Source organism: Eleginops maclovinus, chromosome 20, assembly GCF_036324505.1.
Source record: "Eleginops maclovinus isolate JMC-PN-2008 ecotype Puerto Natales chromosome 20, JC_Emac_rtc_rv5, whole genome shotgun sequence".
NCBI lineage: Eukaryota > Metazoa > Chordata > Actinopteri > Perciformes > Eleginopidae > Eleginops > Eleginops maclovinus.
Window position 1 is genome coordinate 9,377,392 of NC_086368.1, and position 27,622 is coordinate 9,405,013.

General features: G+C 40.6%; 2 protein-coding genes across 6 annotated transcripts in view; both read right to left on the reverse strand.

Moving 5' to 3' along the window:
• anks1ab (ankyrin repeat and sterile alpha motif domain containing 1Ab) overlaps positions 1-6,204 on the reverse strand; it is a 40,039-nt gene extending 33,835 nt beyond the window's left edge. For all 5 annotated transcript variants that reach the window (XR_010168291.1, XM_063912030.1, XM_063912028.1 and 2 more), the window contains exon 1: positions 5,725-6,204. Coding sequence is in view for 4 of the 5 variants with exons in the window: in XM_063912030.1 (XP_063768100.1) it covers positions 5,725-6,012 (288 nt within the window). In the remaining variant the exon portion in view is untranslated. The remainder of the gene's footprint in view (positions 1-5,724) is intronic.
• A 16,608-nt stretch (positions 6,205-22,812) lies between these two features.
• Positions 22,813-26,802, reverse strand: snrpc (small nuclear ribonucleoprotein polypeptide C). Its single transcript, XM_063910354.1, has 6 exons — positions 26,616-26,802; positions 25,619-25,661; positions 25,399-25,507; positions 24,476-24,535; positions 23,971-24,075; positions 22,813-23,374 (listed from the first exon to the last, which is right to left on the reverse strand). Exons 1-6 carry the CDS (start codon positions 26,621-26,623, stop codon positions 23,253-23,255), a joined length of 447 nt encoding a protein of 148 aa, XP_063766424.1. The 5' UTR covers positions 26,624-26,802; the 3' UTR covers positions 22,813-23,252.
• Positions 26,803-27,622: the final 820 nt, after the last annotated feature.

Genomic DNA, 27,622 nt, shown 5'->3' on the forward strand with positions numbered 1-27,622 from the left:
TGTAGCAAATGTAGAGATATGTGCTGTTTGTCAGACCGTGACTACTGTGAAAACTACTACCAATTAAACTTCAAAAGGAGAAAGTGAACCGTTAATTTCCTTTTTTGGTTACAGGATGTTACTGAAGCTGCCATGTATTCATCATTTGTAATGTCTAACATTGTATGTGTGCATTTGGGCATTAACGTTTATAACAGATCAAAGAAAAATCACACTTTTAGTAGAAGATTTGAGTATAGAAATAACAGACATGCTGTACTTTAAATACAAAGTTTTTAATTCAGCTTGTGATTTTATTTTCATGCACTTGCCTTTATTCCTCCAATCGGTCTTGTCTAGTCCCCAAGCTAGCTAATAAGATAACGATAATAGGAAATAATCTCAAACAATGTGCGTTAGAGATTGGGAGTACAGTAGTGCCCGCTGAGCCACTGATGTCCCCTGCACAAAAATGGGAGCAGTGAGCCCAAAGCAGAACAGACAATGGGAATGATAGCTGGATATAATAAGCTAAGCAAAAAGGCTGCCTGCCTCACTGGCGCTGGCCTGGAAACAGAATTACCGCCTCAGTGTTATTGTCAATAAAGACAGATGGGCCAGTAGCGTCACATGATACAAGACCCAGATCACATAATTCTATCCAGCAGTCCTCATGATTTGGATAGATTTTTATTTATTTGACAGCTTTGAAACCACACAACACAGATAAAGCTGCTAAGAATGATCATAGAAAAGTCATGACGGTCTCAATGGTGAACAGTAAAAGTGGTGAGCCATAGTGACATGAGTGAAGAGCCTCATAGAGGTATTCCTCTGTTTATGGTTATAGAATACTCGTTTCATAAAAGTTTGACATTTTAATTATCATACTAAGTGTCAAACGGATTTTATATAATCGTTTTATTCTTTAAAGATAAGACAACATTATTTTATGGTTTTTAATGGATTTAGTCAGGTCCTACTGGTGATCACAACACGTGTGTTTTTCCAACACAAACTGCTTATTCAAATTTGAAGAAGCTCATGATTATGACTACATTAAACCCCAACTACTATGAAATTTGACATTAACCCAAGACAGATTTGTTAAAGAGAATGGTTTATACTTTTTGTTGTTGTTTTCTTTATTTGTCTACCTTGTTCCTAGATGTTACATCGAGAGCGATGCCTAACAAAATGATTGTGATTGTGAGTCTGACACGAGGAAAGACAGTTTCAAGCTGATGATCCCCACAAAAAAGCCAGATTTAACGTTCTGAATGTATATATTTAAAATGTTAAAACCTGTCCCTTCCCTTAATAACATAGTAAATTATTAAAAAGTGATTAAACTGTCTGGCATGTCTGTTTCTTCAAATTTAAATCCTACATTGCTATCCTCAAACATCCATTTGATTTCAAAGCAGCCTATGTATGTGTGAAACAGCAGCTTTTAACAGCAGCAGGTCAAATGAAATGTGGTGTCTTGTGTGTTACACCCTATTTAATACGCTCTATGGTTTCACCTGGTGAGACATTTTATGGGCAATGTGGCAGGTGAAACAGGACTGTGCCTCCCCCACCTTACCCTCCCCAACGCCATCCACACTGCTCTCATATTCATGTACCACATCTGTCTAACCAGATCTTGGGATGTGTTCACTCTGCCGTGGCTCTCTGGTATGAATTATAAACAATCTTACATGTACTTTGAAAATATTCCCTCTATATCAACTGGATTTACCAACATGAAGAGATGCTTTTTGTGTAATCTGATTTTATATAATGTTCACTGTGACCGATTCAAGTTCATTGATATTGACTTAATTTGAGTTGTTAAAATCGGTTTTAAATAAAGAAGACAACCTTTATTCATAATCACTAATGCAAATTACAATTTAAAAACAGTATGAATCAAATCAAGTCAAAACATTATAATAAACCACAGTTATCAAAATAAAATCATTATATGGGTCCCAATCTTTGTTATGTGAGGCCACATCCATAGAAGGTGTAGCAGCATATAAACCCATGACTGTTTAAAATAGATATACACACACACACACACACACACACACACACACACACACACACACACACACACACACACACACAGACACACAGACACACACACACACACACACACACACACACACACACACACACACACACACACACACACACACACACACACACACACACACACACACACACACACTGTAAGCACTTTAAAAGCTTGCATGTGTAATGACCTGAGGAATACTGCTGGGAAATTTAGAGTACGCACACGAATGAAGCCACTCAAGCATCTGTAACATGTGGTTGTGTTAACCTTTGCCTTTTGAGTATTGAACAGATGTGGTGTGGACGTCAATCATCTTAATCAAAAATGCCATTTCTTTTTTTAGCACGGTGTGTAACACAAAGTATTAGATTATAAGCTTTATTAATGTTATATGTGATACAGCTTTAAACCTGAAGGGAAATTCACATAAAAAACATCCAACCAACAAATCAATATTTTTTTTTTTTTATTCCGTTTCATTCGACTATTTTTCTGGGGAGGGACTTTTAAATATTACTGTTTGTTTTTTCACATGTTTTCTCAAAATAAATACTTTTGTATAAGGTAAATTTCTCTGTGGCCAAGTTTATATACAGAATACAAATACAAAATTAGTGTTTAAAAAGGCTAGTTTATGGTATTTTTTTATAATTTTGTATTTTTGTTTCTTTATTAATATCACATAAGAACGAGGGAACACACACTACAGCTTGTTTTGGTTTTATATCAGTTAAGTTAAAATTACAACAAAACAGACTGGTCTGAACACCGCATTGAAAATGATTGGGTAAAGGCAGCATCTCTTCCCCTAAATGCTCTCTGATTATGAACCTCTGCCATCAGGTAGATGCTATGGGGTTAATATTAAATACAGGATTAAGTGCTATTGAACAATATATTTTATCCCTCTATAAGTAAATCTCCTACACTCAGGACACAGGGTGTGAAATGAGGGTCTGAATTTGAAGTCTGTAACTGAACTTTATTTATTTTTTACGTGGCGTCCTTTAACCTTTTCTTAAAAATGTTCCACTGTTACACAAGCTGCCACACATAATACAACTCAAAATGTATATATACCACTGAAAATGTCAATGGGGTTTAAAGGTTATACTTCATCTGATAACTTCATAATAACAGCATCTGAGCACCAGCATTGGCATTCAGAAGGCCTGTGTGTGTGTGTGTGTGTGTGTGTGTGTGTGTGTGTGTGTGTGTGTGTGTGTGTGTGTGTGTGTGTGTGTGTGTGTGTGTGTGTGTGTGTGTGTGTGTGTGTGTGTGTGTGTCTGTTTACATTTCTGATCTAAAGCCCAGCCTTCCTCTGAGCCTCAATGTTTGATGGTGGTTGATTGCTTCACGAGATAAATTCATGAGTCAACTTTTGCCCTCGCTGCACACACACAAATGGCCAACCCAAACAAATCCCTTGAAATCTGAAAGAGAAACAGACACCCGGGAGCAGCTGCAAAACAGGATGCCCTTGAGAACAGGACACCCCACCCAACATAGCCTGAATAAACATTTTTTGTCAGAGAGCAGAGGGTGGAGGAGGCGCAGGACACAGGGATAGACAAAGAGAGGGGCACACAGGGCCAAGTAAATGTTTAAGATGTTGGAGTACTCTAACTGCCCCTGTTTTAAACATGACTAAGATACATGTTCAAGACATACTGTAAAATCCCAACCGGTATTGAATGTGACTTTAACATCCATGGGGCTGTAATCAAGTACGCCTCTGTTAAGTCCTAGATTCAGTGGTCCAGTCCAAGAAAGAACCAAGTCCAAGTATCAGCAGTTTCTAAGTCAATTCAAGTCCAAATGGGAAGAATACTATGTTTGATCTGTTCATGCTACATCTGCTTTGCATTACATTGCTGTTAGATCAGTGCTTCCTCTCTTATTTTTTTTATGGCAGCAAATGTCATATTCCCTTACATTTAAATCCTGATTACTACTGATATCAATATAATTATTCTAAAAACCACAAGAGCACTCTGAGAGCACACATCTGTGCCAAGATCAATAGTCCAGTCTTCCATGATGTGTAAATCTGCAAGTGTTGTTTAATTGCAGACATTTAAATCAGAGAATTCACATTTAGATGTGCGTCGGAGAAGGATTATAAATTGTTATTGAGTCCATTTTTCTATGGTGAAAAAATGGTCAGTAATTCGGGGCACACATTGTGTAGCCAACAGGCTATCAAACAGGCTTTATGCTGCTCCTCCACAAATTTGCCAGCTAAGATATCATTTATGGCAAGATATTTCACAATGCAAAAAAACTAAACCTTAAACTCTGAATAAGATACATTTTTTATCGTTGTGATAGGGTCTAAACCCTCAGCAGAAAGTGTCAGAAATGTTCTAGTCTGCTGGATATTTAAAAATAAATCATATCATTTTGCCCCCAAGCTTTGCACTAATAATACCATCTATTATCAGTCGTCAGCTATTGTCCCCTTAAAGGTTTTGACTATTTAAGTGCCTTTGAGAGTTTTGGTAAGAAATGACTACTAATTTCAGAGTCTTTGCCGTGCTTTAGGATACATTGACGCTCAAATCACGGAAATCACAAGTTAAGGCTTTTGGGGATGGGGATGGGGGAGAGTTGCTCACAGAGGGCTGAAAGTAGATGGCGTAAGACGGAGTAAAGGAGCCAGAGGAGTGCAGGAGGAGACAGTGGAAGCGTGGGTTCGGCCCCTGAGACATATACTGAGTGGATGTGGAATGACAGCACAAGCCCAATTAGTCTTGGATGCCAGGGCTGCTACAGGGAGGTCGGTGCAAGTGATCAAGCCATTCATGCATTCAAGCTCTCACCCACAGGCACTCTATGCCAACAGCCTGGGTAAAGTTACTACAGTCTATCACTGCTTCTGCTGGACTCCTATGATCGCTCTCATACTGCTGCCTCGGCTCTGCTTCCTTCCTTCCTTCCTTCCTTCCTTCCTTCCTTCCTTCCTTCCTTCCTTCCTTCCTTCCTTCCTTCCTTCCTTCCTTCCTTCCTTCCTTCCTTCCTTCCTTCCTTCCTTCCTTCCTTCCTTCCTTCCTTCCTTCCTTTCCTGAATCTTTCTTTCCTGTCCTGAAATATGCTGCTTTTTACTTCTCACTTAATCATCGTAACAAGTAAAGCAATAATTAAACATATCTTAAGGAATTGGTTGAAATATAATATCCTAAAAAACTCCAAATAGAATAATCTTGTAAATTAAATAAATGGAATGGAAAATACAGTCATGAGACTTAGGAATAAAGTTCAAATCTTTGTAGACATTTGGGGAAATTAGTAAGGTACTCATCAGAGGATTAGATGTGACAATTAATGTTGTATCTGTTAAATTAATGCATTTTCTTTACGTTTTTTTCTTTAATCCTGTACGTTATTTTACATAGTAGCTGCATTTATTTTGTGTATACCCTGTAACACTATGATGTCCTAAAATGAGAAAAAAAAACGACACATACATTGAGTTCTTTCTTTCATTCCCACTTATCCTAAGTTGCATCTCTTTTCGGCCTCTTCGGTCTATATTTTCACACACTCGCTAACACACTCTCTTTTAAGGACTTTATCACACTTTATTTGAAAGCCTTTCCATGTTTTAACACCAACAGTGCCACTCCCTCCGCCATCTATACCCTCCCACTGGTTTCCCTTCCCCTGAGCTGGAGTATTACCTCATCCCACTCAGAAGCAAAAGATGGCATGCGCTCCATGGATGGCTGCCCAGAGCGGCAGTTAGACACGGACCCACTGCGGCCAGCCATTCCTCCATCTTCCTCTCCTCCGAAAGGTGACGCCAACAAGTCAGAGTCAGACTTGGACAAGCTCCGAATCAGCCTCAGCTCTGCAGGTCTGGCTTTGACTGCTACCACTGATGTACACTCGGTTAAAACCTCTCTCGGGTCCTCTGTGTTAGCTTCTGGATCCTGGATCACCGTGGCATCCTGCACGCACTCTGCCATTGTTTTGGAGCTGCAAAAGTGCAGCTCAGGGTTTTCAGTTTCCTGAAGAAATCTCACTTGTAAAGTCAGTCCAGAAAGTGATCCAGAAGTTCTTAAACTTCTAGTTGCAGTCCTGAAAAGCAAAGATTATTGAAATATTTTTAACTGGAGGAATGTGTCTCCAGCTCCTACAAAGTGCTCCTGTCCAGAGGGAGAGGAAGCATGTAAGTGAAAGACTTGTCATGCACAGAAACAATCATAAGGATCCACCCACCAGTTGTATCCTGTTGCCCTCCCCTTAGTGGCTGACCGCCTCAAAGGGCCTGCTTTATCCTCTTAACTGGCATTTTTTTGATACAACTTTTCCCTTTTAAATAGTCAGATTTTTCTCTTCATTCTTGATAACTGATGGTTCAAAACTTGAACTGACTGCTCTGAAATAAAAACAGTCTTAATTGTTTACATCCTCTTACCTTGTATCCTTGCTGCTTTCACTGCTCCTTGTTTGAGTGTCTGTTGTGTTCTGAGGTTGTTTCCTAGACTCTCTGGGAGGACAGGCTCTGTCCCTTTCTGAAGACCAGAGGACGGCAGGATCCCAAAGCCGGGTCTTGTTTAGACTGACAGCTGGGGAAATCAGGTTACTGAAGCACTGGGTGGCTGCGCCATTTAAAAAGGAGGGAGAGTCGGGATTCCTCTCTTTCTTGGTGTGTGTGTGTGTGTGTGTGTGTGTGTGTGTGTGTGTGTGTGTGTGTGTGTGTGTGTGTGTGTGTGTGTGTGTGTGTGTGTGTGTGTGCGTGTGCGTGTGTGTGCGCAACAATGGTCTTCACATATGAATGAATGAATGTACTGTATGTATTTGTAAATAAGTTGCAATTTTGTTTTTTAGCTTGTGAGTTCTTGTGTGTATGTCATAATGGCAACGTAATGTTCACCTGGGTGTGTACACAGAAGAGGTTTTGTAATTTGCCTGGTGTTCATGTTTGTTTGTCTGTCTGTGGACAAAATGTGTCACAACAACAGTGTGGCAACCATGTGAGACACAGTCATGGAACTTTACAGATGTGAACATCTATAATGGGCGTGGTACGAGCCATTGCTCACCCACATTACATGTAGTGCTGTACAAATGATAATATTATCCCTTATAATGTGTTGAGTAGGATTAAAAATGGAAGAAAATACAAATAAATTACCCTGAAATAGTAACATTACTTGAATAAATGTACTTAGGTATAGCCACAGCTCTCTTTCTCTCTTCATCTTCATTATCTATGTTTCAGTGATCTGCAGTGAAGCACACAGCTTAGCATTTCCCTCTGGATGCCTCTCCAATTTTTCCTTGATAAGTTCTGTCTGAGCTTTAATACATTTCCATGCTCATATTTCACATTCACAAATCCAGTCCAGGCCAAAGTGGTGACACTTCACAGTGGCTAAACACAGATTTTAATGCCAAAATCATTACATTACAAATGTGCTCTCTTTTTCTTTGTCATATACTTGGAACATATCTCACTGATATAATTTAACACAATAAATGCCATCCAGTATTTTCATTGCGAATTGGGTGTACTGTATATCGGAACAATGAACTCTCGGGCTATGCAGAGAAGAAAAAAATATATCAAGATAAGAAATGTTGTTATGGGAGGAATGTATAATAAAATCTCACACACTCTGTGCTATTCATGACTCTCCTCAAAGGGAGTTGATGCTGACAAAAGAGTCTCTTGTGAGGCATCCTTAGTATTCACAGGCAACCGTCGCAGTGCACAGCGTCAGAGCGCCTCTGTGCCCTCAATCAGCCAAGTTCCTTGCATGCTCACCTCTTCCCTATGGGCAGCGCTGGTATGTGCATGACAGAAAAGATAACATCCTTCGCTCACCAAGGAGGGTTCACACAGCCACACACTGCTTAGCTGGCAATACCAAAAGCCCCATCTAATGAAGCAAGATGAATTGCATATTTAATGATCTCTGTGACTGCAATGAGGATGAAACAGTTTAAGTTATCCACATCTTCTGTGCCATTTTTAAACAATAGACGCCCTGGAATACAACATGTTTCAAGATAATGATGTCTTCACGGCATATTAGAGAGACTAAAATAAAACATGCATCCCTCCTTCAGCTGGCTGGCTGCTGAGCCGCGGGCTAAAGACAGTGGTGACTCATGAACACTCTTCTCCAACAAAGACATGCACACTGTGCCAGTCACAGAAAGTCAGCGTGTACAGTAAACACACACACTGGAGTGCAATTTTATTTTTGCTCTGTGTTTGTGCGCGCCTATATTGTTTTTGCTCCCTGACACACAAATGACTTTTCAGGATTATTGTACAGGTTTATGACCTGTCCTGTACGTCCCTAGCTCCACAATTGACATTTTTAATAACACTGCCCCAGATATAAAACCACGTTTCTCACCACTCCAGCCTATAAATTGTTATCCTTCTCTGCAATTTGCTGCCCTGCAGTTCCTACCTGATCAGCCGGCATTGCAGAGAAGAAGAATGAGGCCACTGGGTAAGAATCTAATAAAGATATCAAACTCGAAAGCTATTACCTTCAGAAAGGCTTTAAAACAAATCTGAAAATGGGCGACGAAACGCCAAAACAAGCCTATCATGGACACCATAACATGAACTGCATGATGCCTGGGAATTTACAGACCTGAATGACAGTTATATGCTCCTCTCTTTGAAATCCCATAGGGCTTTGTTTGTCTTGTCTTTGTCTCCATGGAGAGTTTGAGCGAACGTTAACCCAGTGTCACAGGCAACAATGCTCTGATACTAACCCTTAAGGTCATCCGTTCCCCGAGGCACCAGGCATGCCATTCATCCCGGCTCTCATTTTCAGAGCCCCAAAATGTGGAAATTCGAACTGCAGAGAAATCCTGGAAATAATAACATCAAGGTTAGAAGCCTAGAAGTCTATAAATAACCAAGTCATTGACAACAACAACAACAACAACAACAACAACAACAACAGCACTGCATGCATTATGACAAACAAATAAATAAATGTTATATTGAGGCAGTAAAAGAGATATAATTCGCTCTAATTTGGGGATAACGAGCACAGGTGTTTGCCTTTGAAACTACACTCTTCAAATATGACTTAATTGTAAAGGCAACTTCAAGGCTGAATGATAAAATAAATGCCTTCATTAGAGGAGACGGCTAAACTACCTGCTGTTAGCTACGAATGGCTAAAGATGCGGTGCCTGTTAAAGCTTTCCAACAGACACGAACAGACCTGACCTCTCGGCGGGGAAATAGGAGGGCAAGTGTGCATGGCTGAGTGAAGATGTAGCGCGGGATATCCATCAGTGTTAGAGAGTGGGAAAGAGACTGGAGGGTAGAGATAAAATCTTCTCTCACAATCTAACTGATTTTAGTTGCTAATCAAACTGTGTAAGTCAGTAAATGTCCTCATTTGCCCTTTTATCAATGCAATTTCTATGGTTCCCCACAGTGAAGGGATCTGACAACTGTCTACTGGTGGTTTAATGCCAATAAAGCCCTGCTTGGGGGTCAGAATGAATTTATTGCAATAAAGTTTGGTGCAGACATTCATGGTTTCCGGACGATGAATCCAAATGACTCCGGTGATCTCCTGACATTCATCAGTTGCTCCAAGTGTTCACCTTCACAGTGATTTACTCAACATCCCTCAGATGGTTGGCACAAGTGTGTGCATTGATTCATCGTAATGTTGTATGGAGTCCACCATAAGGATGACCTTTGCTTTTGTTGTTTTGTGAAATAGTCTATTGAAAGAATTCGCATGACATTTTGTACAACCAAATTTGGTGATTCTGTGATGTTTTTGGTTCCAGTACTATGTTTATGATGGAATATCCACAAAGCTAATTCCATTCCCATCAGCTTACTCTATACTTATAGGAACAATAAGGATATAAGGATATCTCAAAATACTCACTCAAAAATAATAATTATGAGCCAGAAGTGTGTGGCCCTCCCCTGTGTTTTCTCCTTTCTTTTTAATTAGCTGTGTTCAGAAAGTTTGTGGTCCGTTCAACTGTAGTGAAAGGTGCCAGTTTCCAATCAGACAAAGGCTGCTAGGAATATTGCAGACACAACAGAGAAAAATCACATAAATAGCAACCAACAACCACGTAGAGCTCACCCAAAATTAGAGTCAATGCGAGGTTAAATTTCACCCTCTAGCAAGCACCAACCCTTGTTGAGTCGGCAAAGAAGGGCAACATGTAAATGTTGTGGACAAGTCATGCTTGAAGGAAAGAAATATGAATCTTGATGCATGAAGATGTGTCAATGGCCTGCAGGTGCTTTGAACAAGATGCATGTAGACATAAATCTCACCTTTAAATACTGATCATTTACACTGCATCCTTCAAAAAAGAAAATGATTGTTTTGGTTTGGTGTGATAAGGGATTGCTCATTCTTTTATTTTTTTTATCACGCCGCATGCGTGGCATCATGTGCCATGACAACCGCTGCTGGCCAGATACAGATGAAGATACATTTAGCAGATAAATTCAGCTCGCTGGAAAAATCAGGATCAAAGCACACCGTGGAATCCAGCTGTAGTTCTTTCTTTAGTATGTCGAGACGAGAAACAATGGCATGACAGATGGATGTGTGTGCATGACGGTGTGTTCTGACCTGCAGTGTATTCACATATGCATGCATGCACGTGTGTTTATGTGTGCACATATATGCATGGAGGGGTAAATGTTTGTGTTGAAGCCAGAGGCACGCAGAGCTTCCTGTGTTAGGTTAATTCTCTCTGTGCTGCTCTCTGCGAAAACAATGGGCACAGCTCCACGTTTCTGAATTTCCCTTCAGGGAGGTGATGATGACAATGGCCACTGACAGATTAAACACATTCCCTGTTTTGTTGCAGTATGATGTTAAAAAAAAAAAAAAACATTTTCAGGAGAGTCTAACAACTATTGTGTCTTATCAAAGGTACATGGGGAGAAAATGAAGGATGGACACATTTAAATTCAGAGGGAAAAAAGGGACAAAGGGAATAAGTGAATTAAATATCCCGGAGAGCAGGTTGAACGGGCACTTTTTATAGAGTGCACTGGCCTCTTAATTAATCCACAGATAAAGCTGGTGGTTCACAGCCAGGTCACTCTCAGTGTGACAGCAACATGATAGCCGCCCTTGACAATCTTCATATTCACAGCGCACTGGAGATGTATGTCCTAATGATAGTAATGATATTGGCAGTCATGAATCAATCAGACATGCTTGATATATTCAGCTGAGAGTTGGGAAATGTATTTTCTGCAAAATGATACTGTAGGACAACGCGCTTCCATTATTAAATGGCTAACACAGCACCTAAAGAGAGATTAGGAACACATATTGAGAGTAAAGACATTAATCACTGTTCATATTTGAGGGGAAACACATTTATAAAAGGAATTTGCACGTCGTCTAGATGCAAAATACCATGACTTGTCTTTCTGCTATCAAGCTGTGCTCTTTGTTGCACAAACCATGCCTGTACTGTCCTAAATGTCTTTCAAAATGTCATGCAAAAGTCTTTTTTTGCTAAGGTTAAATGTTTAAATACACAGTGCTTAGCCAAAGGCTTTTAGCCTTTTTTATTTTTGAAAATCTAAGTATTTTGGAGAGTAAGAATCTTTTCCTTCTTTAAAAATAGACTCTGCTCTTGCCTCTATATCAAGCACATTTTTAGAAGCAATATCACTTGTTGCTAGAGTAAAACGTGAGGTAGCACTCTAGTTTTCATCCCTAGCTTTCCGTCCTGATGTCTACCTCACATTTAAAAGGTAACATCATAGAAGATTTTTTTGCTTGAACCTCGATTCACCTGCTCGTTCTTATTTTTAGAAGAAGAAAATGTTGTTATTGTTTGTACACATGAAATATTGTTTCTTTAAATTGGAAATCTCCTTTGGTTGAATTGTGAAAATGAGCAAGTCCTCAGAGAAGCATGATTACTTGAAAACATGACTGTTCTAATGGCATTAAAGATCAGTCAGTGAATTGCATGAGAAAGTGAACAAAAAACGTGCCTGGAAAAGGGTTGAACCTGCTCATTTGCTAGAGAGCTGACTAACACAAATATTTGGCAAAAGAGAAACTAAAGCAAACAATTAACAACAGTGGTAAACCTGTTCTCTCATGAAGACAGGTTTTGCTAATTTCTCACAAGGGCTGAGCGCTTTTATTAAAAACCATTACATGCATGAGTGAGATGGCAGCTGATGATGGGTTTTCAATGTCACCTTGGGTGCAAAATGACAGGAGGCAGAAGCGCACAACAGAAATATCTGTGTGGAAGATAAGCTGAGTGACTCTTGATTGCAAAGACAACTTTCCAATTTGGGGAACATCCAGGCAGTTTTGATTATGCCAAAGCCAGATGGAAAAGACGTGATATGTTCTCCTCTCTACTTGATGGTAATCTTCCATGATTTTCATGTATAAAATGGCACCTTTATTCTCATGTTGTGTGTGTTGGTGTACAGGTGCTGAAGTGAAGAGTTATTGGATGCTGCAGCTAATGAGGAGACGGAGAGTGTGTGAGCAGTAGTGAAAGGCTACATCCATTTTCCTTTATATCTGCACAACACATGCATGACAACTAGATATAATGTATTTTTCAACATTTGAACAAAGAAAAGTATGTATCAGTGTGTTCGGACATACAGGACATTTAAATGGAGTTTGCGTCAGCTGCAGATTGCCCTTTCTGCACTGATACTAACTTGACTACTGGTACATTAATATTTGATGTCTATGTTTCTATCTATAGGTTTCTGTGAAAGCAACATACCTCTGGGACAAGAAATATAAATGTAAGATAGCCCAATAGAATGGAAATGTCATAATCCTTGTTTTGTGTTTGTTGTTTCCTGTTTTATTTCGAAATGTTTTCCCCTCTTGTGTCATGTTTAGTTTCCCTTGCTGTCGGAGTTTCCCTCCTCTGCCCAATTGTGTCATTGTGTTCACCTGTTGCCCCCGTGTGTCTCCTCCCCTCTCCAGCTGTGTCTTGTCTTGTGATTACCATTGTGGATTTAGTCTTTTCCTTTCCGAGAACCAGCACCTTATCCTGGTGGAGAGGTTTGTGTGCCCCGATGAACCTGGGGGCTGTGTTGTCTGGAACCTTGTCATGGCAAATTGGTCTCAGGTAAAGGGTCAGACTAAGATTGGTTCAAAAAGACCTCATGAAAAACACACTTGGAAGCGAAGATACCCGGCCCGGAGGAAGCCCGGGGTCCCCTTCTGGAGCCAGGCCCAGAAGGAGGACTCGTCAGCGAGCGTCTGGTGGCCGGGCTTGCCATGGAGCCCGGCCGGGCACAGCCCGAAAAAGCAACATGGGTTGGGTGTGCTGCCAGAAGGGTGGCAGTGAAAGCAGAGGGTATCAACGGACCAGACTCAGGCGACAGAAGCTGGCTTTGGGGACGTGGAATGTCACCTCTCTGGGGGGGAAGGAGCCGGAGCTTGTGCGGGAGGTGGAGCGTTACCAGTTGGATCTGGTGGGGCTCACCTCTACGCACAGCGTCGGCTCTGGAACCTTACTTCTGGATAGGGGTTGGACTCTATTCTTCTCCAGAGTTGCCCAAGGTGTGAGGCACTGAGCAGGTGTGGGGATACTCAAGCCCCCGGTTGAGTGCCGCTTTGTTGGAGTTTACCCCAGTGGACGAGAGGGTCGCCTCCATACGTCTGCGGGTCATGGGGGGAAAACTCTGGCTGTTGTGTGTGCTTATGCACCAAACAGCAGTTCAGAGTATTCGGCCTTCTTGGAGACCCTGAAAGAAGTCCTGTATGGGGCTCCTGAAGGGGACTCCTTAGTCTTGCTGGGAGACTTCTGGGCAATGATGGAGACACTTGGAGGGGCGTGATTGGGAGGAACGGCCCCCCTGATCTGAACCGGAGTGGTGGTTTGTTACTAGACTTCTGTGTTAGTCATGGATTGGCCATAACAAACACCATGTTCGAACATAAGGATGCTCATAAGTGTACGTGGTACCAGAGCACCCTAGGCAGAAGGTCCATGATCGATTTTGTTATCGTATCATCGGACCTGAGGCCGCATGTTTTGGACACTCGGGTGAAGAGAGGGGCGGAGTTGTCAACTGATCATCATCTGGTGGTGAGTTGGGTCAAGTGGCGGGGGAAGCCTCTGGACAGACCTGGTAAGCCCAAACGTGTAGTGCGGGTGAACTGGGAACGTCTGGAGGAGTCCCAAGTCCAGGAGGCCTTCAACTCACACCTCCGGCGGAGCTTTTCAGGCATCCCTGTGGAGGCTGGGGAGATTGAACCAGAGTGGGTGGTGTTCAAAGCCTCCATTGCCGAAGCTGCGGCGGGGAGCTGTGGTCTCAAGGTTTTAGGTGCCTCAAGGGGCGGTAACCCTCGAACCTCCTGGTGGACACCGGTGGTCAGGGAAGCCGTCCGACTGAAGAAGGAGGCCTTCCGGGATATGTTATCCCTGGGTACTGCTGACAAAGTTGCAAGGTATCGACGGGCCCGAAGGGCAGCAGCCTCAGCCGTGGCCGAGGCAAAGCAGCGGGTGTGGGAGAAGTTCGGAGAAGCCATGGAGCAGGACTTTCGGTCGGCACCAAAGTTGTTCTGGAAAACCGTCCGACACCTTAGGAGGGGGAAGCAGGGAACCATCCAAGCTGTGTACAGTAAGGATGGGACACTCAACTGATAGTGTGTTAGGGCGGTGGAAGGAACACATTGAGGAACTCCTGAATCCGACAACTCCGCCCTCTATGTTAGAGGCGGAGCTGGAGTATGAAGGGGCATCAATTCCAATCTCACGGGGGGGATGTTACTGAGGTAGTTAAACAGCTCCACAGTGACAAAGCCCCGGGGGTGGATGAGATCCGCCCAGAAATGCTGAAGGTTCTGGGTGTTGAGGGACTGTCATGGTTGACACGTCTCATCAACATTGCGTGGAAGTCGGAAACAGTACCGAAGGAGTGGCAGACCGGGGTGGTGGTTCCTCTCTTTAAAAAGGGGGATCAGAGGGTGTGTGCCAATTACAGAGGCATCACATTACTCAGCCTCCCCGGGAAAGTTTACTCTAAGGTGCTGGAAAGGAGGGTCCGGCCGATTGCCGAACCTTAGATTGAAGAGGAACAATGCGGTTTTCGTCCTGGTCGTGGAACGACGGACCAGCTTTTCTCTCGCAAGGATCCTGGAGGGGGCCTGGGAGTACGCTAATCCGGTCTACAAGTGCTTTGTGGATTTGGAGAAGGCGTATGACCGGGTTCCCAGGGAGATACTGTGGGAGGTGCTGCGGGAGTATGGGGTGAGGGGGTCTCTACTCAGGGCCATCCAATCTCTGAACTCTCAAAGCGAGAGCTGTGTCCTCGGCAGCACGTCGGACCGATTTCCGGTGAGGGTTGGCCTCCGCCAGGGCTGCGCTTTGTCACCAATCCTGTTTGTGATATTCATGGACAGGATTTCGAGGCGTAGTCGTGGGGGAGGGGGTCTGCAGTTCGGTGGGCTAAGGATTGCACCACTGCTTTTTGCAGATGATGTGGTCCTAATGGCTTCATCGGTCTGTGACCTTCAGCACTCACTGGATCGGTTCGCGGCCGAGTGTGAAGCGGCTGGGATGAGGATCAGCACCTCCAAATCTGAGGCCATGGTTCTCAATAGGAAACCGATGGACTGTCCACTCCAGGTAGGGAATGAAGCCTTACCCCAAGTGAAGGAGTTCAAGTATCTCGGGGTCTTGTTTTCGAGGGAGGGAACAATGGAGCGTGAGATGGGCCGGAGAATCGGAGCAGCGGGAGCGGTACTGCAGTCGCTTTACCGCACCGTTGTGACGAAAAGAGAGCTGAGCCAGAAGGCAAAGCTCTCTCTCTACCGGGCCATCTTCGTTCCTACCCTCACCTATGGTCATGAAGGATGGGTCATGACCGAAAGAACGAGATCGCGGATACAAGCGGCCGAAATGGGATTTCTCCGCAGGGTGGCTGGCATCGGGAGGGACTCGGAGTAGAACCACTGCTCCTTCGCGTTGAAAGGAGCCAGTTGAGGTGGTTCAGGCACCTTGTGAGGATGCCACCTGGGCGCCTCCCTAGGGAGGTGTTCCAGGCACGTCCAGCTGGGAAGAGACCAAGGGGTAGACCTAGGACCAGGTGGAGGGATTATATCTCTTCGCTGGCCTGGGAGCGCCTTGGAATCCCCCAGTCAGAGCTGTTTGATGTGGCCAGGGAAAGGAAAGTTTGGGGCTCTCTGCTGGAGCTGTTACCTTCGTGACCCTGACGGAAAAGCGAGAGAAGATAGATGGATGGATGGATGGATTTAGTCTTAGTTCCCCTTTTGTCTCTTGTCCAGTCATTGTCTTTCATATCAAGTCAAGTCTTTTTCATGTCCTTGATCTCCCTGGCTTACCCTCCCTTGTCCTCGTGTGTTCTTTGGTTTGTCATAGTTTTCATTTGCTACTTTTCTGTTTTGTTGTACCTTGCATTTTTGTGTTTTGTTAGCAGCTTTTATTCAATGAAGCTTGCTTTTAGTTCGAACCCCCATACCTGCCTCCCCTTGTTTCTCTGCTTTTGGGTCCTGTTACCACAACCGTGACAGGAAAATGCAGTATATGGCAACAAAATGTCCATCTTTTAACTTTCTTTGATATTTAAGGGAAATGTTGTAAATGTGTTTAATATATGGGTGAATCTTTATCATGTTTAGTTAAATCAGTCGGCCATTACCTCAATTTGCATGATTTCCACAAAATCAAAATGTGAGATGACAGGTAATCCCTGTTACGGTGCAGAAAAGCTACATTGGCCAGGTAACTTAGTGATTTATTTCCCTTTCTCTTCATTATCATGGAATTCAGCTACTGTTTCAGTTATGTGGATAAAAAAACATATGAGACAGTCAAATCTGTGACAGTTCATCAGAATAAGTAACAGTTAATAGAAAATGTTTTTTTACCTTTAGCTAATGCTAGTTGCGCAAGTTAGCTTTCATTGGATTTAATTTAGTGCTGTTCAAGTATAGTTTAATTGTGAGTAAGGCCAAATGAAAATTGTACACTTCAATGGAACAATGCTATTATAAAAAGTAAAACAGGTTTTAAGAAGTTAGAGGAAACTCACATTACAAGGTGGATTTCTGAACTCACAGTATACTATAATCCATTTTTATTAATAAGAAGGAAAAGGAAATGTTTTAAGAGCAGATACTTAGTAATTTCTTTATTTTTAAATAAGGTGAGACCTTAATTAATGAAATAATAACTTAATGTGACCTTTTGACTGTGGCAGTTTCCAAGTTAAAAGGTTTAAAATAGAAACCCAGTACAATACAATGCAAACACAAAACAAAACTCCGTCAGTCAATGCGAAAATTCAAGTGACTTCAACCGACAATGGTTCAGGGTAAACTCGAACAACATTACATAAATATGCTTAGGACAGAAAAATAACAAGATAAAAAGATTTACTCTCAGTGAAAAGAATGGCAAAATATAATCTCTGTGATGGCAAATCCGCTATGGGTCAGGGACACTCATCAAAGAGGATATTTTCAACTACTTTTATATGCATGTATGGATAAGAACCATATGTTTGAAGAGATGAGGACCCTGATCGAAAATGCAAGTCCTTTAGTTGGAGGTGAGGTTATATGAAATATTTATGAAGTCACGTTTTTCCAAATTTAGACTTTCAGAATTGGGGAAAAACAAAAACACTCCAAAATGGACTATAATAATGGAATCAACTTACATTTTGTGAGTGAGTAATGAGTTTTTTTTATCCGCTTGAGAAAAGAAAACAACCTTTTTACTGTCAGATGTTAGCTTATGGCATTACACTGCTAGTGTGTGTGGATTTTGGTTGCACATTTGTGAACTTTGTCAACCAATGCATGTCATTGATAGCTCAAGAAGAAAGGATAAATAAAGATGTAATAAAAGCCCTTTGTAAAAGAAAGACAAACCTTTTTAGGATAAAATGTCAGAAAGATAATATTGGTACTTAGAATGCAGTTGTCTTGAGTTGACTTAAATATAAACAAAATATTGACTGACGAAAACGCTTTATTTGGGCTGCATATAATACTTAAACAAAATAAATAAATGTGAATACAACATAAGAGGGATGGGAGAATTTTAGTTAAGGCCCATTAAGGAGGAATCATCCTGACTTACCTCTAGTCAGTTTGTATGTCCTTTTTACTAGGAGTACTTATATTCGTGTCAGTAAGTTGTGAAAATTGTTTGCCTGTCCTTTTGACTTTATGAATCTCACATGTGAAGTACAAAATACTTTGGATGCAAATGCTGACAAAATGAATATTTAACACGGTTATTTATAAAACACGGCGATGCACAACGCAGTGGAGCAGGTGAAGGAGAATCACTGTCGGTGTCCACAGAGCGTACAGCTGGCCGGTGGCAGGCTGAACAGTTTATACTGAAGTAGGGCAGCTAACAATGTTATGTGCGCTCAAAATCTTCCCCCAATGGCAGGGAGTGATTAATTCTTACAGTCACATTTAGACTTTTTGCTGATGGTGTGATGTTATCTTGCTCAAGGACACTTTAGCAGTCCATTTGTGGTAATTGAACCTTTTCATTGCTGTTTAGTAAAGCTTCATGCGCCACTCCAGTGTGTAACATTGTACAGACCGTAAATCAAATCCTGGAGGGAATAATAATTCCATCTTTCTTTCTGGTCACTTACAAGGTCCACTCATTAAATTAGCCTTAATGCAATCTGTTTCGATGTCATTCATTTGCTAACCGGCCGGGCGTTGCATTTCAACATCTCAAACAATTAATCTGTAATCAAAAAGAGAGTTGTTTTTGTAAAAGATGCAAAGTACAATCTCTTAAAAATGGGATAATACATATAGAGCTTCAATATCTAAAGCTGTGTTTTGTTATCCGGAGATTAGATGTAAGCTTAGTTTTCTCAGATACTGTGGTGAACTACAGCTGTATCAGCCCACGGGCCCATGGGAGCCCCTGCTGGCCAACTAACACTGTTAGAAACAAGCAGATTTAAGAGGCTCTCCCTAAGGCCAAGTAAAATGGATATTGATCTGGAGCCATGACTAAATGGATTAAATTACAGAGTAGTGTTGGTAGCAGGGCAGCGGAGAGAATAAGACGAGAGGGAGGAGGAGGAGGAGGTAGAACGGAGGTGGAGGGAGAGACAAAAGGAAGGAGGAAAAGGAGACGCAGGGGGTATCAAAAGAGTCTACCAAAGTGTTGGCTTTGCTGACATCGCTTTCTTTCTCTACGATTATTTTCATCGATAGCCCACCCGGCAGCCCGGCGCAATCATGCCGTCCTCATCAACATCATGCTGGTCTGTATGCAGTTTTGAGCCAAGTGGCTATGGAGGAATTGACAGTCAGGGGGGATTATCGTTTTTCTATTCAACCAAGGCTGTTCAGTGGTAAGAATGCCAACTGCATGCTGGGAGCTAAAGAAAATGCATCATCATGAATACAGAACCCAGAATGATCCTCGAGATATTGTAAATCTGGGCGGATGCGGACTGCCAGCAGTCACAGACAAACCTGTTTTGTATGAAAAGTTAATCAATCAGCCACCCTCTGCTGCTCTCTTGGCCTTGCTGATGGGTCTGGGGGCTGCAGGAAATAGCTTTACAAAGTGCCTATCCTGTGAGCCCTGAGTGTTGATATCCGGGGCACTAATACGTTCACTTGTATGACAGGAATATCAAAGAGGTGAGTGCACAGGGGAAAAAAAGAAAGGAGAAAGTCAAGTCAACTTTCATTGTTTCTGTTTAAATACAAGCATCAAATCAACCCTCAGATAAACTATGAAAGATATGTTTGCCCTCTACTAAATTAGAGAGCAGTATGAGAGTTTCAATTCACTGCTGATGGGAAATATTTTCCGAAAAATACAACTATTTAATGAGGCGATTCAATGATCAGCTGGACACCTGTTGTCCTTTTGTAAAGATTCTTTGATCTGACAAAAGAAAAAGGAAGACGAATATACCTTTAATCGTCTCACACAGGGGAAATTTACATTCTGCATTTGACCCATCCTAGTGTAAGGAGCAGTGGGCTGCCATAATGTACAGCATCCGGGGTGCAGTGTAGGGAACGGTGCCTTGCTCAGGGACACCACGGTAGAACTTGATCTTTTCCGGGACTTGAAGAGGTGACCTTCCAGTCGCCAAACCAAGTCACTATGGACTTTGCAACCACTGCCTGACAAACACGTTAAATGACTGTAAATAATAATGATTTATTGTATTGATAGTGGACATTTTACAGTGTGCATCAATCAGGTTTAAAGTAAACATGAAGTGAGCACAAGTAAAGAACATGAGAACTTTTTGACTTTAATGAATCCCAGATAATCATCGAGGGAAGGTAGTTTTCTCCCAAAGTTCACTTTTCCTACAATTCTTCGAAAAATACATGACATTAAATGCTTTTTCATCAACTACATTGTTACAAAATATCAGTTCATACCCTACAGTGTCTGTCCACAAGTGGTCTCCCTCCTGTTACATTTATTAGAATACATTTCTTCAACTCCTGAGCTCTCATCATAAACATTTTTCCCCACTCCACTTCATTCCCTTTAGGGCATCGCTCCGGTTCATAAAGACTCTTCAGATTTTAGAGGACACAGGGGCATCCGCCTATGCTCCACATAGGCCTAAAACGTGCATTAACATGGTTTTATTCCTGTCCCGCTGATGTGGAGAGGGGATGTTTATAGGACTTTGAATGGAATCCGTCCCTTAGAGTGGCCATTAGATTACTTGTAAATCTGCCAACGTCTCTTTGGAAACCAAAATGTACAACTTGCGCGACTGACAGCTACCAAAAATACTCTGAGGTTGGTGCACATGAGGAGAACAGTTTGGACTGCGTTTGCTTTCCTTCAAGTCTGCAAGCATATAAATTGGCAAACACAGCATGAAACATATGGCTATTTCCCCCCAACAAATTTGTTTCCTTTTTTATTTGTGGCCTAGAAATTTTCTAAACCATAAAGCCACAAAATTGTCCTCTGGGAGTGTGAGATAGTAAAATATTTGAAAGCTCATGGAAGCACACAATCAGTCATAGAACATCATTCCAGTGTTGTGGGCATAATTGCAGAAAACGTTGACTCTCTAGCTCCATCTGTTGAGATATTTTCATAATTATACACAGGCTTTAGTGATAATGGATACATTATGGTGCTGAATTCTTCAAGGCATTGAAGACCCAAATGTCAGCTGAGATAATGATTCACCCGGAGCCACAGATTGTTATGTAACAGCTGTAATTATTCAAACATGCTCCAGTAAATAAATTAATGAGGGCCAGGTCAGCATGCTCATTTCTCCAGTGAAAAAGTATTTGAAACATCACGCTATTTTTTTTTTTTAGGGTTTGGGTTGATGCAATTGGCAGGACCCAGATTTCAACCTGAACAGGTCACCTGTCTGTCACAGGGCTAACTCACTTAAACACATTCACACCATCGGGCAGAGAGAACACGCCACAGTCACTCAGGGAAACCTCAGATGGATTCCTCGGGTTCAAATCAAGAGTCTCTGTGCCGTCTGGCGACAGTGGTAACCTGATTTAATTAATAAAGGGTTGACAACTCGAATCTTTTTAACAAATAAGGATCTAATAAATTATGAGAAGTGTGCAGAAGAGCCTGGTGCTTGAAACAATACACAGGGATTTGAAACCCTTCTCTTTCTCTTGGAGCATTATCAGACAATTATGTTTTCCTTTTATATCTTTGCAAGGTGAAAATACTTAGAACTAAAGAAACTATTAATAGTTAAACGCTTTTTTGAGGTTTCCCTTTCCTGTAGTTTGTTATACAGCCGCAGAGACAATTAAGAGACCACTTCAGCATTATCATTTTCTCTGGTTTTATTATTTATAGATAAGTCTTTGAGTTAAATGATTTTTTAAAAATGTTTTATTGTATTCTATAAACTACTGACATTTGTTCTCTGTGTTGGAATCCAGCAGACACTGGAATGGCTGCCATACATGTAGAGAGAAAAGATTTACGAATAATGTGGAGAGGTCTCAATTTTTTCCGGGGCTGTATAGGTTTGAGAGCATGTTTCTCTCCCACACACTCCCCCCATGCCTGATAGACTCGATTGGAGTCATGTGTTTTACTGCCATAACATAATGGCATCACTATGTAACACTCTCCTTTTATCGTCTAGACCTCTAACAAATTGTACGTGGCAGGCTAAGGGGCGGGAAATCTCTTGATGGTTTGGACCATAGACTGTATATATACAGTCTATGGTTTGGACCAATCGAGCCGGCCAGCCAACCAATCGGAGCAGACTGGGCTCTGTTTCAGACAGTGTGAAAAGAGGTGCTGCAGCACAGGCAGTATGAGAAAAATAAAGAGCTTTTTGAACATTAAAGCAGGGCGACGTGTCACAGGAGAGGCACAAAATACTAATTTGAACCTGGATACGAGTTTAATAGGTCCTCTTTAATTACTTTTTAGACAAAAATGCCATTTTTGCCGTTATAGCCTCTGAAAAGTGAGCATTTGCTTTTCTTGATCATGTGATAGCAAACTTGTAAATACTGTATTTTTTTCTTATAACAGAAATATCACATGTTAACAGATAAAACATTCACACGAGAAATGTTATACCTTTCTTGATTTTTTTCAATCGAGAAAATCTGCACAAATATAATTGGTAATTCTGACCTTATTTGAGTCGAGGGGGTAGTTTTAAGTGAGGTTTTAAAGCTTTTTATCCCATAAACAGAGCTTCAACCTAACTTCAGCTAGAATGATTGAAACACTTTAAAAAGTTAGTCAAGTCGACTCAAATCTAAAAGAAACAGGTTGGAAATCACTGTTTTATTTCTCAAAGCAATGCAATGAAATATAACAAAAACATGTAAAACCTAAAAACAAAAAAGGTAAAAATATAGTAACAAATATTGTCATATCAAACGCGCTCTTCAACTGTGCGTGATGAACAGTTAGTCAGAGTGAGAGGAGATATTTCAAAGTTGATAAACACAAGAGGACATTTCTTTTAAAAAAGGAAGTATTTAAAACGGGGATCTGAAATTCTTCTAACGTAGGGGAAAAGGAATAAATACCACGATTCTGGCACAAGAAGAGAGGATAGTTGTTAAAAAAAAAAAGACATTATTTTGTTGGGGACTTCAGTGTGGATATTTGAAGAGTCCAAATGTTTACCCAAGTGTCCTCACTAGACAGTGTCTGTTCATGGCAGCAAAGAGCGGGGAACATCCACGCGGTCTTATCTGTCTGGTCGCATCATGCCCGGCCGGACGGGCATCATCATCGGTCGGGGGTGACGCATCATGTGTGGCGGTCCAGGCATCATCTGCATGGGTCCTCCCATCGGCGGCCTCATGCCTCCTAAAGGTCACAGCGAAGGATACACAGCTTTAGGTACTGATTGATGACAACAGCTGTACATGTAGGAGTCGTATCAGTGCATTAGAAACCTCACAACTCATTGAGAGGAACCTGGGCAAGATTAAACTCTTATTGGACAATAAATGGGGCATTGTGCTATAGAAATATATGCTATAGTTTTACTCTTTTCTCATTTGGTTTATCAAAGTATAAACCTTTCTTTTGCCTAAGCCTGTGGTACATTTGACTTCAGGAAACAAATATTATATTAATACTTTTTACAATAATTTAATGAGTAATTTATTGTATACATTTTGGGAAATAGTATTAAAAAAAGAAAAAGAATATTACCATAGCTCAAGTTAACATCAGTCTAATACACAAACATGTTTAATGTACAATAAATTATCAAAATTGTTTTAGATTGATCAACTATTTGATCAATTAACAAGTAATCTGAGATGTACTGTATAAAATAATATACATACAGGGCGTCCAAAGACTGCAGAAGATCAGATGAGACTGATTACTCACTTATAAAAAGGTAACTTCACACTAACTTGGAATGACGGAAGTTAAATAAACGTATTTCTTACCGGGTCCACCGGGCATCATTCCATGGGGTGGGGGCCCCATCATAGGCATCATAGGAGGTCCTCCCATGGGGGGTGTTGGCAGCATACCTGGCCGAGGAGGACCACCTGCGTTACGAACAGCAAAGGTTAGTGTCCATTCAATGTTCAGACATTATACTATCTATAACAAATACATCACATTATAAGCGGCTATATTTGTTTAGGATAAAGTGTGGCGCTGTTGATATAAATGGGCTGGATATAATATTCTAAAGTTCTCAGTATGATGCGGCATCATTCGATAAATGTTTTTGTCTTTGTTTTAGCTGAGTCACTGCAGGTGCACTTTAAAACAAGTGGTTACTCAAATGCACAAAAACAAAAACACAGGCTAAGAAAAGTATGTTCCTTTTCCGTTTAGTTTCATCTCCAGTTCTGCACTAGTTTTGTGTGGTAGTCATGCCGCTTCATGATTTTGATGATTGTTTATTCTAAATAAATGATGATACACCAAAGATGGACTCACCTGGAGGAGGCCCACCAGGGAACGGCGTGGGAGGAATCTTTCCCTGTTGAAAGGCAGCCGCTGTCGGGGAAAGAACAAAACATTAAACACAGATATTTAACGTTTAGCATACAACCCTTTTTATTTTTTGTATTGGTAAAGAATTCATTTAAGCCCATTTCATGCTGTATAAATGGAATGCAACCAACACCTGGTCGCTTTCTAACTTATGTGCCCTGAAAAATACCCTACGTGGAAAAAAACAAGCAATTATGAATGCTTTACTCACAAAAAGGATGCAAGGCATACTCTCTCTGTGTTACAAAGGATAATTTGGTCTGTACAATGTTTTCCTCCACAGTGGACAGTAAAACACTTCATCGTCTATAATGTGGATTAGGGGTTTGTAATCTCAGAGGGGGCTGGTGTGTGTTCACAAAGTGCACAATTTAAAGAAGAGCTTGGATGTCCCACACATGTGCCTAAGCATGTCTTGTTTGGTATACTAAACAGGCTTTAACACTTCGCTTATTTTCCATCCAAGGAAATTAAAATATGAAGGTGAAAAATCCTGCTGACCGTTGACTGCACTATCAAATAGGCTATTGTCAGTTATTTGTTAACTAGAAGTCCTTTTTTTATAATTCAAGTCAAATTGTTTTGTTCAATGTTTATATTTAACTGTGGCTGTAAAGTGTTTTTGACAGTTAAAAAAAAAAGGGAGAATTTGAACTCGTTAATATTTAAAATCCACAAATTCAAGAGCTCTCCAAAATTCTCATTCATGCTGATTCATAGATATTTTTAAGAACTTCAGCTGTTCAAGAAAAGACTTTGAGAATGAGTGGTAAAACATCCCAAGAAACTAAAACAGCAGTTGCTTTATATTTCTAAAAATGCACTAGGCTTTGTTATCAAAATACTATATCCAATAATTTGCTTACTTGTTTTATCGATCAGGCTCTGAGCCTGCTCCTCCATCCATTTCTGGTAGTAATCTTTAACATTTTCTTTGTGTTTTCGGCCACTGCAGTGGGTCTTCCTCACTGATGGCTAAGAAGAGAAAGAAAACAGATTTGTAGATATTTAACACGGGCAAAGAATAAAACGAAGACTGAATATTTAATATTTGACAACAATTTGATAAACACAAGCTCTACTTACCGAGTCATGTGTAAGGTAGGTATCACAGTAATCACAGTAAAACCTGCCAAAAAGAAAGGTTTGGGGGTAGACCCAAAACGGGTTTCTTTAAATAAGAGCTGCATGGTATACACATTAGAAGATCAAAATGTATCCTGACTCATAAACCTGTCTTTTACAATATGCAACCTAGAAATACAATGATGTAAACGTCTTTTTTCAGCCAGTAGGTTCACGTTACATTAATTCCTTCCTATCATTTTTCTAGTAAATTATGCAACCAACAAATACTTTCCCAAATAATTGTCCCATACCCTTTGGTAAAGGTTATGTAAAGCGATCACTACATTGGGAAGTCGAAACATTCGAAGACTTTTTTGTTGTTTGTCTTTGCCTGGTGTCCTGCAGGTTTTCTATACATCTAATATCTTCAAATTACATTCAAATAACTTCAGCCTTGGTTAAAGAATCGTAATTGATTCCTTAGTATCATTCGCTCATTTCATATTATGTTTCTTATCAACTCATTTTATTAGGATGTGTTGTTCTCTGCAGCTGCCCCAGTGACGACGTTTACCTTGGATGTAAATGATTGTTAGGTTGCAATGGGTATTGTGTAAAATAAATCAGCATATCCCTAACATGAATATTACGTAGTAAAAAAAAAAAGGCATTACAGTCATTTCGATTCGACGTTATAAACTCTTATCTAAAAACAGCTTCATGTTTAGGTTGATACAGGTAAAGTCCAAAAAATACTAAAACTAACTAATTCATTTGTATTACATTGCTGTAATTGTATGTTGCTGGTAACGGTTAACATTCACGTTGAGGCTGTGTCCAGCAAATAGACACAGCCCAAACAAAGCTCACAGCGACAAACTGGTCTATTTCAATTAGTTTACAGTTATATTTGAACGCCGTTCGACACTTAATACAATTATAACGAACAATTCATTCGGTTGAAACGTAAAAATCATAGATAAAGCTTAAAAGAGAAAGGAAGTCATATACTTACTTAGGCATGTTCCCCGGCAATCTCCGTCGAGAGCGCGATTCCGGTGTTCCCACAAACTGTTCCTACCAGATATAAGACCTGCCGACAGTTAGTTCCGCCTGATAGTCGGCGTGAACACTACTGCACTACTGCACTACTGCCATTTGCCCCCCTTCACACGACATAGAACATACATAATCATATTTAAATTGGTAAATAAACAAAATAAAACAACTTATAGTTATCTATGTAAAATACATTGCGATTATGGGAAGGCAGAATCTACAAATTGCGAAAATATCAAATCCATTTTTGAAAATCTTGGGTATCTACTGAGCTGTAAAATTAAGAAATGTGGTTTTCATTGATAAACGTAATACTTTTATGATAATCAAAGTAATCATAATAATAATAATAATAATAATCTTATGATAAAACAATCCTTGGTAAACGCTATGAGTCCGTTATGCTAGGTACATCATAAGGAAACTACTTTTTGAGGAAAATCTACATCAACTGGTGTTGTTCTCTTGTGATTTCAGAACACTGTGTCTTTATAGGTGTAGATAACAATTTAAAGAGTCATACATGTCCTGTAAACTCCGTGTGTGCTATAGTATACTTATGTCATGGGAATGTTTGAAACACAGTGAAGTAGTTGAATTGTTTTTTATTTGTTATAAATTAAAATGCATAAAACCAAAATGTCAGCAGTTTGTTGGGAATGTTTTGTTCATCCACCTTCAAGTGCAGAAACTTCTAGATAAAGTTGAAGAAAATCTACAGCAATACAAATGTGTTCTTATTGAACACATTTGTAAAAAGTGAGAAAAAGATATCTTTCTGAATTGCAATGATTTAATCAATGGCACACTTTTGTTTTTATAACAATCCTAAAATGTATTTTAAAAAAGGACGTCTTTATAGCCTTCACATATGTCAAACTAATAATAGGACCCCTTCAAAATAATGTTAGATAGTCTATCATTGAACACATTAGTTAGGTAAAAGTATGAAAGCATAACCAA

Coding starts and splice junctions, on each gene's coding strand:
- snrpc (XM_063910354.1), bottom strand. Junction 24,536..25,398: donor GAGCCTGATCGATAAAACAA/GTAAGCAAATTA, acceptor TTTCCCCGACAG/CGGCTGCCTTTCAACAGGGA. Junction 24,076..24,475: donor CCCTGGTGGGCCTCCTCCAG/GTGAGTCCATCT, acceptor TTCGTAACGCAG/GTGGTCCTCCTCGGCCAGGT.